This window comes from Papilio xuthus, unplaced genomic scaffold (genome assembly GCF_000836235.2).
Source record: "Papilio xuthus unplaced genomic scaffold, Pxut_1.1 DF825017.1, whole genome shotgun sequence".
In the NCBI taxonomy this organism is placed as follows: Eukaryota; Metazoa; Arthropoda; class Insecta; order Lepidoptera; family Papilionidae; genus Papilio; species Papilio xuthus.
The window spans coordinates 1,892,432-1,905,387 of record NW_013533632.1 but is presented as its reverse complement, the minus strand read 5'-3'; the positions used below and the strand labels follow the sequence as shown (position 1 = coordinate 1,905,387).

Sequence of the window (12,956 nt, the reverse complement as noted above, 5' to 3'; positions counted from 1 at the left end):
TTAAAAATGTCAGGGCTGTCCATGAACAAATAATTATCTGTAAAGAGGATTGTGTTACGGAAATCTTAATACTCTAGTGATTGCGTTTTATTATTGTTTAAACCTTTGACAATAGCCATTGTACAAATTTGAACTTGTAGTTCATGGCAATGTACTTTGTAAAAATAAATACAAAATTAAAAATAATATAATTTAAATGTCCTCCTTAAAGAGAAAAACTATCCTACGGCCTAAAAGGAAATGTTGTAGGTAATAGAATATTATTTTCAATTACCCACGAAACTAAAAAAACATGGAATATATTATGCACCGATACGAACCGCATAATATCAAATAAACTATATACTATAACTAAACCAAACTAAAAATAAAACTAAATAATATAAATGTTAATGTTTACTAATTTCGAATAATTGTGTTTACTAGTCAGTTATAACCTTGTTATTTTACTAAGGTCGTCTCAGTCCCTAAAACACACATAATATTTTTTTTTTTTTAATTTTTAATGAAGTTAACTATTATCTGTAAGTTTGCTTATGATTCTTGCGATATTATCAAGTCCCTTAGTGTAAATGTCTTATTAAATCAACATTAAAGTGTCTTTTTAGTCGCAGTTAATATTAGATTTTTAAAGTTAAAAATGTAAATAGGTGTTACGTTAAAGATTGAATCTTCTCGTATTGAATATTCTATTTAATTACACGAATTTACATTTTTCGGTTGGTTTAGCGCGTCGAGTAGGGGTTGTTACATTCACTGATATATAAAAGAGCAAGTCAGCGTCGTCGTCAAAGCACTTGCGTTCTCATCAGTGGTTGTGTTTCTTTGGAGCCGGTCGCAGCCACACATAATGGCTTCTCGCTTGGCTGTGAGTAATGTTACGTGATTGTAAATTAGTTCCGGAATATGTGAGACAGACGCGTCTGAACTTAACGAAAGTTCACACGATTGTACTTTTGAGGATTTTTTTATATATTAGAACCAAGATTTTTATTTATTTTAGTACTAGTATTTCTTGTTAGCAAGAAAGCTCGAAGCTTGTGATAGGATAGTTCAAGAAAATCTCGCGGAAAATTAAACCCACTAAACTATATTAGTAGTCCGTAGCTATTAGTGATTTGTATAGGCCGTATTAAATATTTACTTTGCCTTATAGATTCTATTTGTAATTTATCCTTAGATTTTTTCATTGATTTCTAAAAGCTTAATAATTTAGAACTAACAAACTTTGACTTATTTGCTATTAAGTGCACCTTGATCTTAGCAATTTTAGAATAATCAAAACTTTATATTACGAAAATCATCTCCTTTAAAGATGATGACAAAAAGATGACAATAAAAAAAAAGTGTATTTACATACATAGTAATTATGCTACGATTACTACCGCAGTCGGTTTCGCAAGATTCACAGTTTAACTGCTTCCAGAGTCTTGTTATGGTCACTTAAAGCTGTAAGGGACTCCTTAGGAACATAATGAGTCTGTGTAGCAAATCCGTTTAGTCGTTACACGTGTTTGTCATACTTTGATTACGTAATGTAAAACAATTGGGCTGCAGTGGTGATAGCATCAGACAAGTTACAGTGTCCGCTTTCCATTTCGTACGGGCAATTGACCGTTTTATGGGACTCGGAACATAATTTACGTTGCCCACTCGATTATATTCCGCCCATTTATATTATGATGTTGATTGCACGTTCGGAATGATTGTTAATTAATGTAAATTATGGTAAAAGTTGGATCTTTTACATTTTTTTTAAGTGTTCTTCATGAAATTTGATTTTATTTTGATTGTTGTTCCAGCTGACCTGTGTCCTACTGGCTAGCGTTGGCATCTGCTCCGCGACTTTTGGCCATGAACAGTTAGTATATTTATGTTTTTTGCGTTTGTAGCTTCCCTTAATATTTTTATGTGCATTAGCGTAAATACAAGAGGTAACAAAAAATGCAGTAATTTTGTCTTGATCTCTGTTTCTCACGTACTATCTATTCAGTGCGGTAAATGGTGAAAATCGAGCCATTGTGTTTTCATTTACCTATACATACATAGTACATAGTTTTCACTTATGCCTTATCTGAGAGGCTGGCGATGCGATCTATGATTTCTCGTTATTCTTTTCTTTGATTGTAAACAATTTATTGTTTAAACAGAATTTGCAAGCGAACATATTAAAATATCTGGTTGATTTAGTTTACGATTGTATTAATTGTCTTGTTGCAGCGTTCATATACGAATTCACATACCGGAACAACATCACTCGTCCAAAGAGGTTGTAGTGCATGAGCATCATGACCACGGCCACGGCGGCGGCGGCGGGGGAGGGGGATACGGAGGTGGCCACAGCGGCAGTTTCGCAGATCACCTACACGGAGGCTTCATAGACCATTTGAAAGGCCATGATCACGGAGATCACGGAGGCTATGGAGGCGGGTTCGGCGGTGGTCACGGTGGTTCCATCGGAGGAGGATACGGCGGTGGTGGTGGACATGACTTTGGCGGTCACGGGGACATAGGACTTGGAGGTGGCCACGGAGGTGGTGGATACGAAAGTCATGATATCGGTGGCAGCATTGGAGGCGGGGGCCACGGAGGACATGATTTCGGAGGTGGTCACGGAGGTGGATTCGGAGGTGGATTTGGCGGTGGTCACGAAGGTGGTGGATACGGAGGAGGACATGGAGATAGCGGATTTGGAGGTGGCCACGGAATCGGCGGTGGTTCTGGGGGACATGACTTAGGCGGTGGCCATGGTGGTAGTGATTTTGGCAGTCATGACTTTGGAGGTGGTCATGGGGGTGGCCTAGACATCGGAGGTGGGCATGGTGGATACGATTTAGGAGGTGGACATGATGGCGGCCACGGAATTAGCGATGGACATGGAAGTGGCGGAATCGGCAGTGGATATGGAAGCGGGCATGGAGGTGATTTAGGTGGAGGCTTAGGAGGCGGATTTGGAGGCAGCCATATCGGTGGTCATGATTTTGGCGGTGGATTTGGAGGCGGCCACGGAGGACATGATCATCATAGCGGAGGTGGAATATCAGGAGGATTAAGCGGTGGATTTTCATCTGGTGGCCATGATAGTTACAGTGGAGGCGGCGGTGGAGGTGGATTTTCGTTTGGCGGACATAGTAGTCATGGATCAGGAGGCCTTGGCGATTTCGGAGGTGGCCATGACTCTTATAGCATCGGCGGACATGGTGGAGGAGGCGGTCATGACAGCTACTCATTAACCAGCAGTTACGATTCATTTGGCAGTGGCGGCCACGGTGGTCATGGCGGAGGTAGTTACAGTAGTGGTGGCCATAGTTTTGGCGGTAGTCACGGTGGTGACAGTTACAGTTTAGGACATGGTCACGGGTCAGGCGGTGGCCACGGCATTGCTGATATAAGTTTAACAGATATTGGTGGCCATGGAGGTGGTCACGGTGGCGATGAATTTGGTGGCGACAGTTACACAAATGCCCTTGGCGCAGGTCATGGCGGTGGTCCTTACCACAAACGGAAATAAATACACATGTTGCCTACACTGTTAAAAATAAAATCAACTAAGTCATAGATTCTGATGTGCATGCATATACAACGATGTTATATATTAATCCAGTATTACATTTGTACTATATTCTTGTTTGTACATAGGTTAGTTTAAGTTATTGTTATGTTGTTTTGTAGTAAAATATTATTTAATTTAAAAAATATGCGTTTTATTTTAGTAATACAAGTTTTTACTTACATTTTTAAAGCTATTTTCTTAAATTTATATGATCTACTGAGCGAATGCTTTTAAAAACTGTGCATTTAAACAAGTATTATTATTTATGTTCTCTACTATGATTAGTCACCAATTCACTGGAGGACAAATATGTGCATATATAGACGAGAAAAGAAGCCTATCCTAAACTTTACTAACATTTAATTTTTAAAACTTTAATAACATTAAACATGTTCTATTAATATACACAATTTTGAAATACATAAATAAGTATTATTTAATACTAATCCATGTATCTGGCTCTTGGGAATATCGCTAATTATTTACATTGACAATGTTAAAATCTGATGTACTGTAGCGAATAAGATCATAATTGTTATAGGTATTGTTAGAAAAAAATCCGACACTGTGCCGGTGTACTGGCGCAAAACTAGCCTTACTAAAATGTCGACGTGTATGTCCCCTCACTAATCATTTCTTTCACTTGACTTGGTAATGAACGCGAGCCATTCGCGCCAAAGGATTCTAACTAATAATGTCTTAAAGTATATATCCAGTGTCGCCCATATATTTAACGTCGTGTAGCTTTATGATCAATCAAAATTAGCCAAAATAGAGTAAAAGTCGTCACAACGCGCTACCACATTTTCTTTATATGTAACCTAACAGAAGTGTGATTATTATTTAATAAAAAATCTTAGATGCTAAACAGTATTTGACATATATTCTTTGATGGCCATAGGATCACACGTCTATCCCTATGTGTCAGAACACACAACAGACATTGTGATTATAATGTCAATCTTACTCAATACTCTGTGTTGTCCATAAGAGGCAACACAGAGTATTGAAAGCTTCTGTTAAGAGCAAAACAAACTTTCCATTGATGCTTAATAAGTACATAATTACATATGACTTTCTGCTTGCGTGTAAGAACCGTAGTCGTAGATTCGACAAATCACCCGTCGCGTTTTGGAAATTAGGTCCCTGCGGCCGCATCCGGTCACGGTAAGAAAACGTACCGTGTGTATTTAACCTTAAAGTGACAGAGTATCCTTTTCATTGTGACTGCAGTTTATTTAAAGGCTTTGTTTCTCACGTCCCTGATGCCACACAAGATTGGTGGTCAGGGCCAATTAGATAGGCTACTTGACCTCTCATTATAATGATTATCTTACCGTAGAACACCACTGGCGTGACACTGGTATTATTATCTGTTGTCCTTTTCATTATCTTTGATAAAATAGAGATAACACAATGCATTAATACATGCTTCTGAATAAAGAATTTCGTTATTCATTTATTCCCACAGAAAGAAAGTAGGAGAAACAAAAAAAGGAAAACAAAAGAAAAACAAATATAACCAGCTATATATCGATTTAATTTATGAAAATTGGTCACATTTATTGGGATTGTAAAAAAAATATACAGATATAAAGTTCTTTATAATATTTCATAAAGTACAAATTCATAAAGCCGCTTATAATATTAATATCGTATAAGAGTTAATAGTTTTTATATAACTCTTGGCTTTGAAAGTTGTTCACTGAGGGCGGAACTGATTATGTAACAGCACTCATACAACCTTTAATTAAAACAAGCAAATTTTCCATTAACTTCACGAGCTCTTACGTCTTAAGCGTATACGGGTCATCTTATTACCCAACTGACAAAAGTTTTATGCCCGTATGTAAATTTATTTTATGTATGATGATTTACGTGTGTAAGTTCTTTTGCGGCGGCCTAGAGCCTAAACAACTTTACCGAATTTTTTTAGTGAGATATCATTCGATTCGTCTTCTTTCTAATTTTTATGATCGTTGTTTAACTGCATCCAGCTCAGCGAGGATAGGTAGAAGCTGTAAGGAACTCTCAGACTACACTCTTCGGTTCATGGGGTAAACGTGCAACACGACGCTACCCTCTTCAATAATGCGGAATGAGTATGTGCTTCTAAATAGACAGGTTTCGAAGAGCATAAAGCACTACATATGCCGATTTACATATGATGGTGGTTTGTTTTTTTTTCTCTAGTACTTTCTTTATTTACACGAATGTTGTGTTTGCCTGTAATTTAAATATGTTTTAGCTTACTCTTTATCATGTAATCTATGTACTAAGTAAAATTGTATGTAACATATTTTGTTGGTATTCCTAAATTAATAAATAAATATATATAAATAATAAAATAAAATTTAACAAAAACATAGTAATATTGACACTACAAAGGGGATATCTCGGACGTCAGTCTGGACAATATTAGTTAGGCCTTGAACCAATTTAACAACGCCTGTGGATGACGGAGCCACGTTCAATTGACGGACGGGTTCAATGTAGCATTCGAATAAGTGGTTCTTAAATAACATGTTCAAGATTGCGGGAGTATAATAAATAAGGGCAACCGAGAACAAATCGACGCGCAGATCATCGGGGGAGGCCTATGCTTAGTAATGGGCGATATGTGGCTGATATGATCATGATGATGTCTCGCGTTATACAAAAAATAATAATCAATCAATTCATAGTCAGATTACAATTATTAGTATTTAGCAGACATTTATAAGGCAGATGAGTTTGAATACAAATAATAAATATTAGTGACAGCGAGAGGCGGATGAAGGCGAAAGCGAAGTATGCGTTCGCGCACAGCTTCTCTCGCGCCTTCAAGGTATACCCATCGAAATATTGCCACAAAATACAAAAAAAAATCAAAATGAACTTACATCTATTTGATAAAATAGATCTCACTGTTATAATTAAATTGGAAATAAAAATCTCTGAAACTGTCTAAATCGAACATCATTTTTTATGACTTTTTCAAGTTCAATTAACACCAAATATTAAATGGAGCTAACTAAATTACATCAGTGAAATTTATAACTGAAACAGTTGAGCCGTTTCTGAGATGAGCAGCCACAAACGCACAGACAAACTGACAAAATTCATACCCACATTGGTTTGAGTACTGTATTGATGATAGTCACTGACTGGGAAACACCACTTTATAGACTGATGATACCACCATATACGTTTACACTGGATAAAAAATAAAAAAAAACTAGAAAAAGTAAAAAAAAAAGAAAAAAAAATATAAAAAAAAATTATAAAATGTCAAAAGTGTAAAATAATATATAACATTTACCTATTCTTAAAAAAAAAATTACTTGAAGTAATTTTTTTAGTACATAATATTATGTACCCTTTATAGTATTATATGAAGGCAAAGAACTTGTGTACGTCCTCAGCGGCGCACACAAGTTGTTCGCCTGCCGTAAATCTCGTCGCGTCGCCGGCTTTATAGGGTGCTGATTGAATGAACGGCGTCAACTGTATTATTTACTCGTTCACTGATAGAGCGCGCACCGAAGAAGCGACGAGTCGCTCACTGGTGTAGTATTGATTTTGGGTCGCGTCGGTAAAACAGTTCACCCGACTGTTTGTATACATATAAGTACGTAGTATATATACTTATACTAGCTTGTGCCCGCCCTTTCATCTGCGCAGAAGTGAAAAAGTACGAAACGTATGTCATTTGTTACTCGACGCCATGTTCTATGTCTTTAACAAATTTCAATAAGATGCGTTGAATGGTTACGGAGTTATTGTGTAAATATGAAAATCAAACGTATGACACGGGTACTGTACACATTTCCAATATTATAGGTGGCCATTGTGTTCTTCTAGATTGTGTTCTATACCATAATTTATAGTGATCCATACTGACGTGCTAGAGATACAATAACAAACATCCATTCATCTAAACTTTAGCGTTTATAATATAAATAAGAATACATATTATCTTATATGATATGTTATCATTTGAGTATCGGGTAAATATTTAACACTTGTAATTTTACTCAAAAACATATTAGTCACTTCTTTCTGAGATTACCTTTACTTAACTAAATACTGATGATTAGCAGAATGTAATTTTAAACAAACAAAACATTTACAATTTTAAACAACAAAGTAATCCTTAAATAATCTTAAAATTTTACCAAAACAAGACAACCGAGTTTTGACGTGGAAGCAATTCCGCATTTCGTCTGACGAGTGTGCATGCCAGACGCCTAATTTTAACCCTCTTTCTCTTTGCACCCTTATCTTGTCAGACGAGGGGACGAATAGAAAGGGGAAATATCCTGCTCTGTCGATTATAGGTAGGAAACATGTTTACAATTACAATGATGGCTTCAACTGGCCGCTTGATTTTTTGCCACATTTTGCTATAAAAGAGAAATATTAAGGTATTCAAATAGTTAGGTATGTCGTAATCTATAAAGAGTGCTCTCCTTTTTAAGTTACGTAATAGAATATGAGAATCTTATAGTTAAGTTGTAGAGTTACGAGAGGGCTTTTAACTATCATTACGTAAATCTTGACACACCTTGAAAGCTCCATTCACTAACGTACGAACATCGGACAAGGAAAATTGCTTCCTTTAATCAATTTCTATCTCTAACATACACTTAATTTAGTATTTATGCGGTTGATCGTAAAACACAATGTATCCAGTTGGCAAGGTTCCGAAGCATTTTATTTGCATGTTGCTATTATTCAAAGATTCTTTTAAAATTAACCTTCAAAATTTCTAATTTTCGATATACAAAAGTAAAATAACTACTTCAATAGTATAGTACAAAAGAAAGTGCGAATTATTTTTATATTACTTATATTTTATTTTTCTATAAATTAATATAAAAATTCATTTTTTATTAACTTCTTTTATTATTATTATACATTTCCTTATTTTTTTGTTATGTTGACATTCAATTTCTACCAATTTTTTGATGGATTTAATAATTTTAAAATAAATTAAGTACTTCCTATGTTTATTTACAAAAAATAAAAAGTTAATATTAAATTGTTATAGATAATATGTTGAACAACAACAATGACATAACTCACGCCGGTAACAAAGAGGGGTAGGCAAATACCATGGACCGTCTGATAATAATTTCAAGAAGTGTTATTTTAAAAAAATATAAAATAAACGAACACAATGTGCACAAATTTGCGGCGATTGCGATGTTGTGATTTATTTATACACAAAATTAAAATAATTTCTGTGTTAAATCTCTCCTTCAGTTGTTTCATACTTTTAATTTTTTCCTTGCACTAATGCTATTTTAATTTAATAGGCGCTGTGGATTAATAAACTTAAAATTAAAATGTTATTAAATGAAGTCTTATTCGTGATGATAACTTTAAACGAAAATAATTTAATTGTGTTAAATACATTTTTAATTAATTTCTCTATTTTGATAAATTAAATTTATTCGTAAAAAAATGCTTTTATGTCGTTTCGGTCCACTTATATTCGCGTTAAGTTTATACACGTACAATTCAAAATCAAATAAATATTTCTTTGAAAACAGTAAGATAATAAAAAAAACATTCTTACTGGTTCTCCATAGTAACGAACATAGAACTAAGATCACCAATATGTACACTAGATTCTTATACCTACGATAAATAGTCTTTCACTCAACTAAATTTTATCACCATACTTTACTTGACTTCTTTCTGTCGTTGTTCTAGATATTACATTGTTTGTGTACTTTTCGCTTGAACGTAACCTGATCTTATGAAAGTTATCACTATTTTTCATTTCTTTCAAACCTCGATGTCTTTCGAGTGGTGGTGCGTTAGTGACCGTAATTGCGTTGTTCTCTGGATATTTTTTACTATATCTGTATTCTTGAATGATTTCATTTGGTCGTGTTGTTAATTCAAAAGTATTCTCGTTAGTTTGGTATTCTGGAGTTGAAGTGGTAGTGGTTGTAATTGTCGGATTTGGTGTAATAGCAGGCGTTGGTGCTTCCGCGTATTGATAATTATTATTCGATGCTTCCGGCAGTGTTAGTTGATCATCAGCTAACGCTTTTACTGCCATTACTGTGTAATATTGATATGGGGACGATTCCTTTCCAGTCACTGATGATGTCGCGCTGTCATAGATAACTGATTCATCATAACTTTCACCATCAAGAGCGGATGGAGCACCATCATTATCACCAGTAAAAATATTTTCATTTGCTAAATTTTCTGAATATTTTACATTTTGATTTCCAAATCTGATATTTTGCGTTGAAATTGACTTCTTTTTGCCTTTCCTTACATGATGACCGTACGTATTATGGTGATTTTTATCTTCAGCTTGATGTATATTTGATGAAGAGGCGTAATTGTCGTATTCATAGTTATTTACAAAACTGTCTTTAAAATTTGCAAATTGATCTTCATAAGCTAATAAGCCATTTGAACCTGGTGCAGTACCAGAGTATGTTTGTGGTGTTGGTTTATAGTCATGCACAATTTTCGATGACACCGAAAATGGGACATTAGAAGGTTTCTTTATACGATAATCTGGGGTTGGTTTACCAAAGTATGTGGGTATTTTGTTACGTGCTTTATTACTTACGCCGTCTTTGTATCTATATGTTGATACGGGCTTAAATTGATTTCCATTGTCGTTTTGTGATACATACAATGGCGCGGGGGCTACCGCTTTAGTTGGCTTAACACGACTAGATGAATACATATTTTCATAATAAGTATAATCTCCGGAAGAAGTTTTCGTTGGTCTATGTGTGTACTTGTTTTTAAGTCTTTTTGGTAAACCAGAATCGATTCGAATACCTTGACTATTGTAGGTCACTTTTGGAGGGATATTATAAATATCTCTTGACATGTCTACTTCCTCAGGTATTTCACCATGGTCATGAAAGAAGTGGTCATGTGTGACTTCGCGGGGATTGTATGCGGCATATTCATACTGAGCCGGCGTTCCCATAGAGCCGGGTATGGCTACAGTTCTATAGGGATCCGAAGGCATAGCGAGTATTTGACCTTGTTTAAGAGGAATTAAAGAATGGGTGTAAGCCGGTATGCTACTTATTTGTTCTAAACCGACAACCCCAGTATATTTTGGTTCCTCATCGAACACCACTTTGTGTATATGTTCTTCGCTATAAGTATGAATATGCTCGGTATTGCCATCTACGATTTTTTCAAAACGCGGTGGTTTTTTGAATTTTCTAATAGTACCTGCATCTTGCACGTCCGAATAAAACTGTTCATGGAACATTGACACGGGAAGTTCATTTTCTTGCTGTACCGAAGTAACCGGCTTACGAACTGGGATTCTCTTGGGTTTGGCTTTTCTGATGATCTTTTTCCGCGGAGGTTCACTGACCTTTACTACCTTGATTCGCTTAGATGTATGATGATTTGTGTCTGGTGGAGATGCTATTATAGATGACGGAACAACATAGCTATCAGCAGGTTCTGGGATAGACGCTAAATCGAATTCTTGTTCGTCTATCTCCGCGTGTGTGGGTCCATAGTAACCGCGGGCATGATAAAGTGGTATAAGCTTGGAAGAGGATGCAGTCAGACCTGGTGTTCTTACTGAGTCTTCGAGTATGTCTACTGAGTTCAGCGGCACGATATTGGCCACAGTCGGCAGCGCAATGTTGGTGGGCACAGCAACCGCACCCTCTGCGTTGGGCATAAACGCCGGCGCATACTGTGAGGATGCAGGGTGATTTGTTATGTATATCTTCTTGTGGTGATGTATGTGCTTCACCGTTTGCGGAAGATGTATGCGAATTTTCTTCCTGTAACAAAGGGACTTTACTGACTTAAGTTTATATCGTAAACTAGTTAATGAGTTTTTGCGTGATTTGTAGAACAGGTTAAATGTTAATGAGTTAATTTCAGCGAAATGAGGAGGTGTGTTGCGATAGGTAGTAGCTAATCGCACGCAAGCTCGTTGTTTACTTTTTATGCGGTTCCGTATAAAGTCATTGGCACAACGCGTGACGCGGTAGTTGCTTTCTCCACCTCGAATAATTAATAAATATCGTTTGATTCATGACTTATATCAAAATTCCTAGAGAAGGCGTTTGTTTATTTTTTTTCAATACAAAGCATCATATTAGGAAGAATTGACTAACGCTTTCTATTGAGTGCGTTATGTTGCAGTTGATTAACTGATTTATTTTAGCGTAACTAAGCTCTTAAGTTAGTGCACGGAAATTCATTCGCTAGCAAACTATTGGAGGTTAATATCGCTTCGCTTTAACATTATTTCGCCTTTACCTTAACAATTAATAAGATTGTCGAATTACGTTTAAATTAACGCCAGCTAATTTTCGCTTATGATTTTAATATTTGTATTAGAAGAATTTAAATATAACAATACTTACTTAGACCCATCAGCCTGAACTTGAACGGAAGCGGCAGCAACAAGAAGAGCCAACTGTAACAAAACATTTAAATGAATGTAACATTTTATACATTATAATCCCTAAAGTAGATAGTAAGGCCAATCGTACATAAGACGACGTAAATCTTGGAAACTAACATTGAATACTTGCGTCGCGAGTATCTCGTTTCGTGCGCACTGTACACACAACTACTAATCGTTGGCATTACGAGTACACGGCTGATGTGTTTTTATAAAATGTCAACTGCATAGATTTGCTCCGCCATCTTCAAAATTACAGACAAAACTCTCACGACTATCTAGACAAATTGGTTGCTAAATCTGGCTTTGGCGATGACAGAAATGTCGATCACGCTTGCCGGCGTATGGGGCTTTAAGGTGGTATTACCTTAGTTGCTTAGCTACTAGAATAGGTTTCGAATATATACATGTGTACGAAGAGCCTAATAAGTTTTTGAGCATGATAACAAAATCTCTGTATAAATATATCGTCATCACTGTCATTATATTTGACAAAATTAAGAAAAAAATATGTTTTAAATAAGTAATTTTGGTCTCAGAATCCCACGGTTAATCTTCGGTGACATCCCCCATTTTGGTGATATCACAGTAAATTTTCAGTCTCGAATTACTTGTATAAAAGTATTTTCATTGCCCAGATTATATTTGGAAAAAAAAGTTAAGTTAAGAATATTGAGTTTTGTACAACATTCCGACAGTGGAAATTCACTATTAGTTTACACCTTAGATGAGGACATATTCATCTTTCAAGACTCTTATCACTTTATCAAACATCTTATTAGCAGCCACTTCATGTTTTCAGTAATCACAATCTTCCTCACACCGACACCAAGCAAAATATCGGCTCAAATTCATCAAACATTCCATTCTTCCATCCCCATGAAATACACTTTACTTTCATTATAAAGTTCTTGTTTGTTTACTTTTAAAACGTGAATACTTGCATATAAATTAAAATATCACTGTTAATTGTCATGAATTTTCACCGTG

At 35.7% G+C, this 12,956-nt stretch overlaps 2 protein-coding genes across 2 annotated transcripts; one reads left to right on the top strand and one right to left on the bottom strand.

Moving 5' to 3' along the window:
• The first annotated feature begins 835 nt into the window (after positions 1-835).
• On the top strand, positions 836-3,689 carry LOC106126143 (glycine-rich cell wall structural protein-like). Its single transcript, NM_001312037.1, is given in 3 exon segments — positions 836-868; positions 1,803-1,861; positions 2,221-3,689. Coding segments are annotated over 3 exon segments (1,368 nt in total). The 5' UTR covers positions 836-850; the 3' UTR covers positions 3,512-3,689.
• A 5,514-nt stretch (positions 3,690-9,203) lies between these two features.
• LOC106126095 (uncharacterized) lies at positions 9,204-11,228 on the bottom strand. Its single transcript, XM_013323560.1, has 2 exons — positions 9,774-11,228; positions 9,204-9,638 (listed from the first exon to the last, which is right to left on the bottom strand). Exons 1-2 carry the CDS (start codon positions 11,226-11,228, stop codon positions 9,204-9,206), a joined length of 1,890 nt encoding a protein of 629 aa, XP_013179014.1.
• Positions 11,229-12,956: the final 1,728 nt, after the last annotated feature.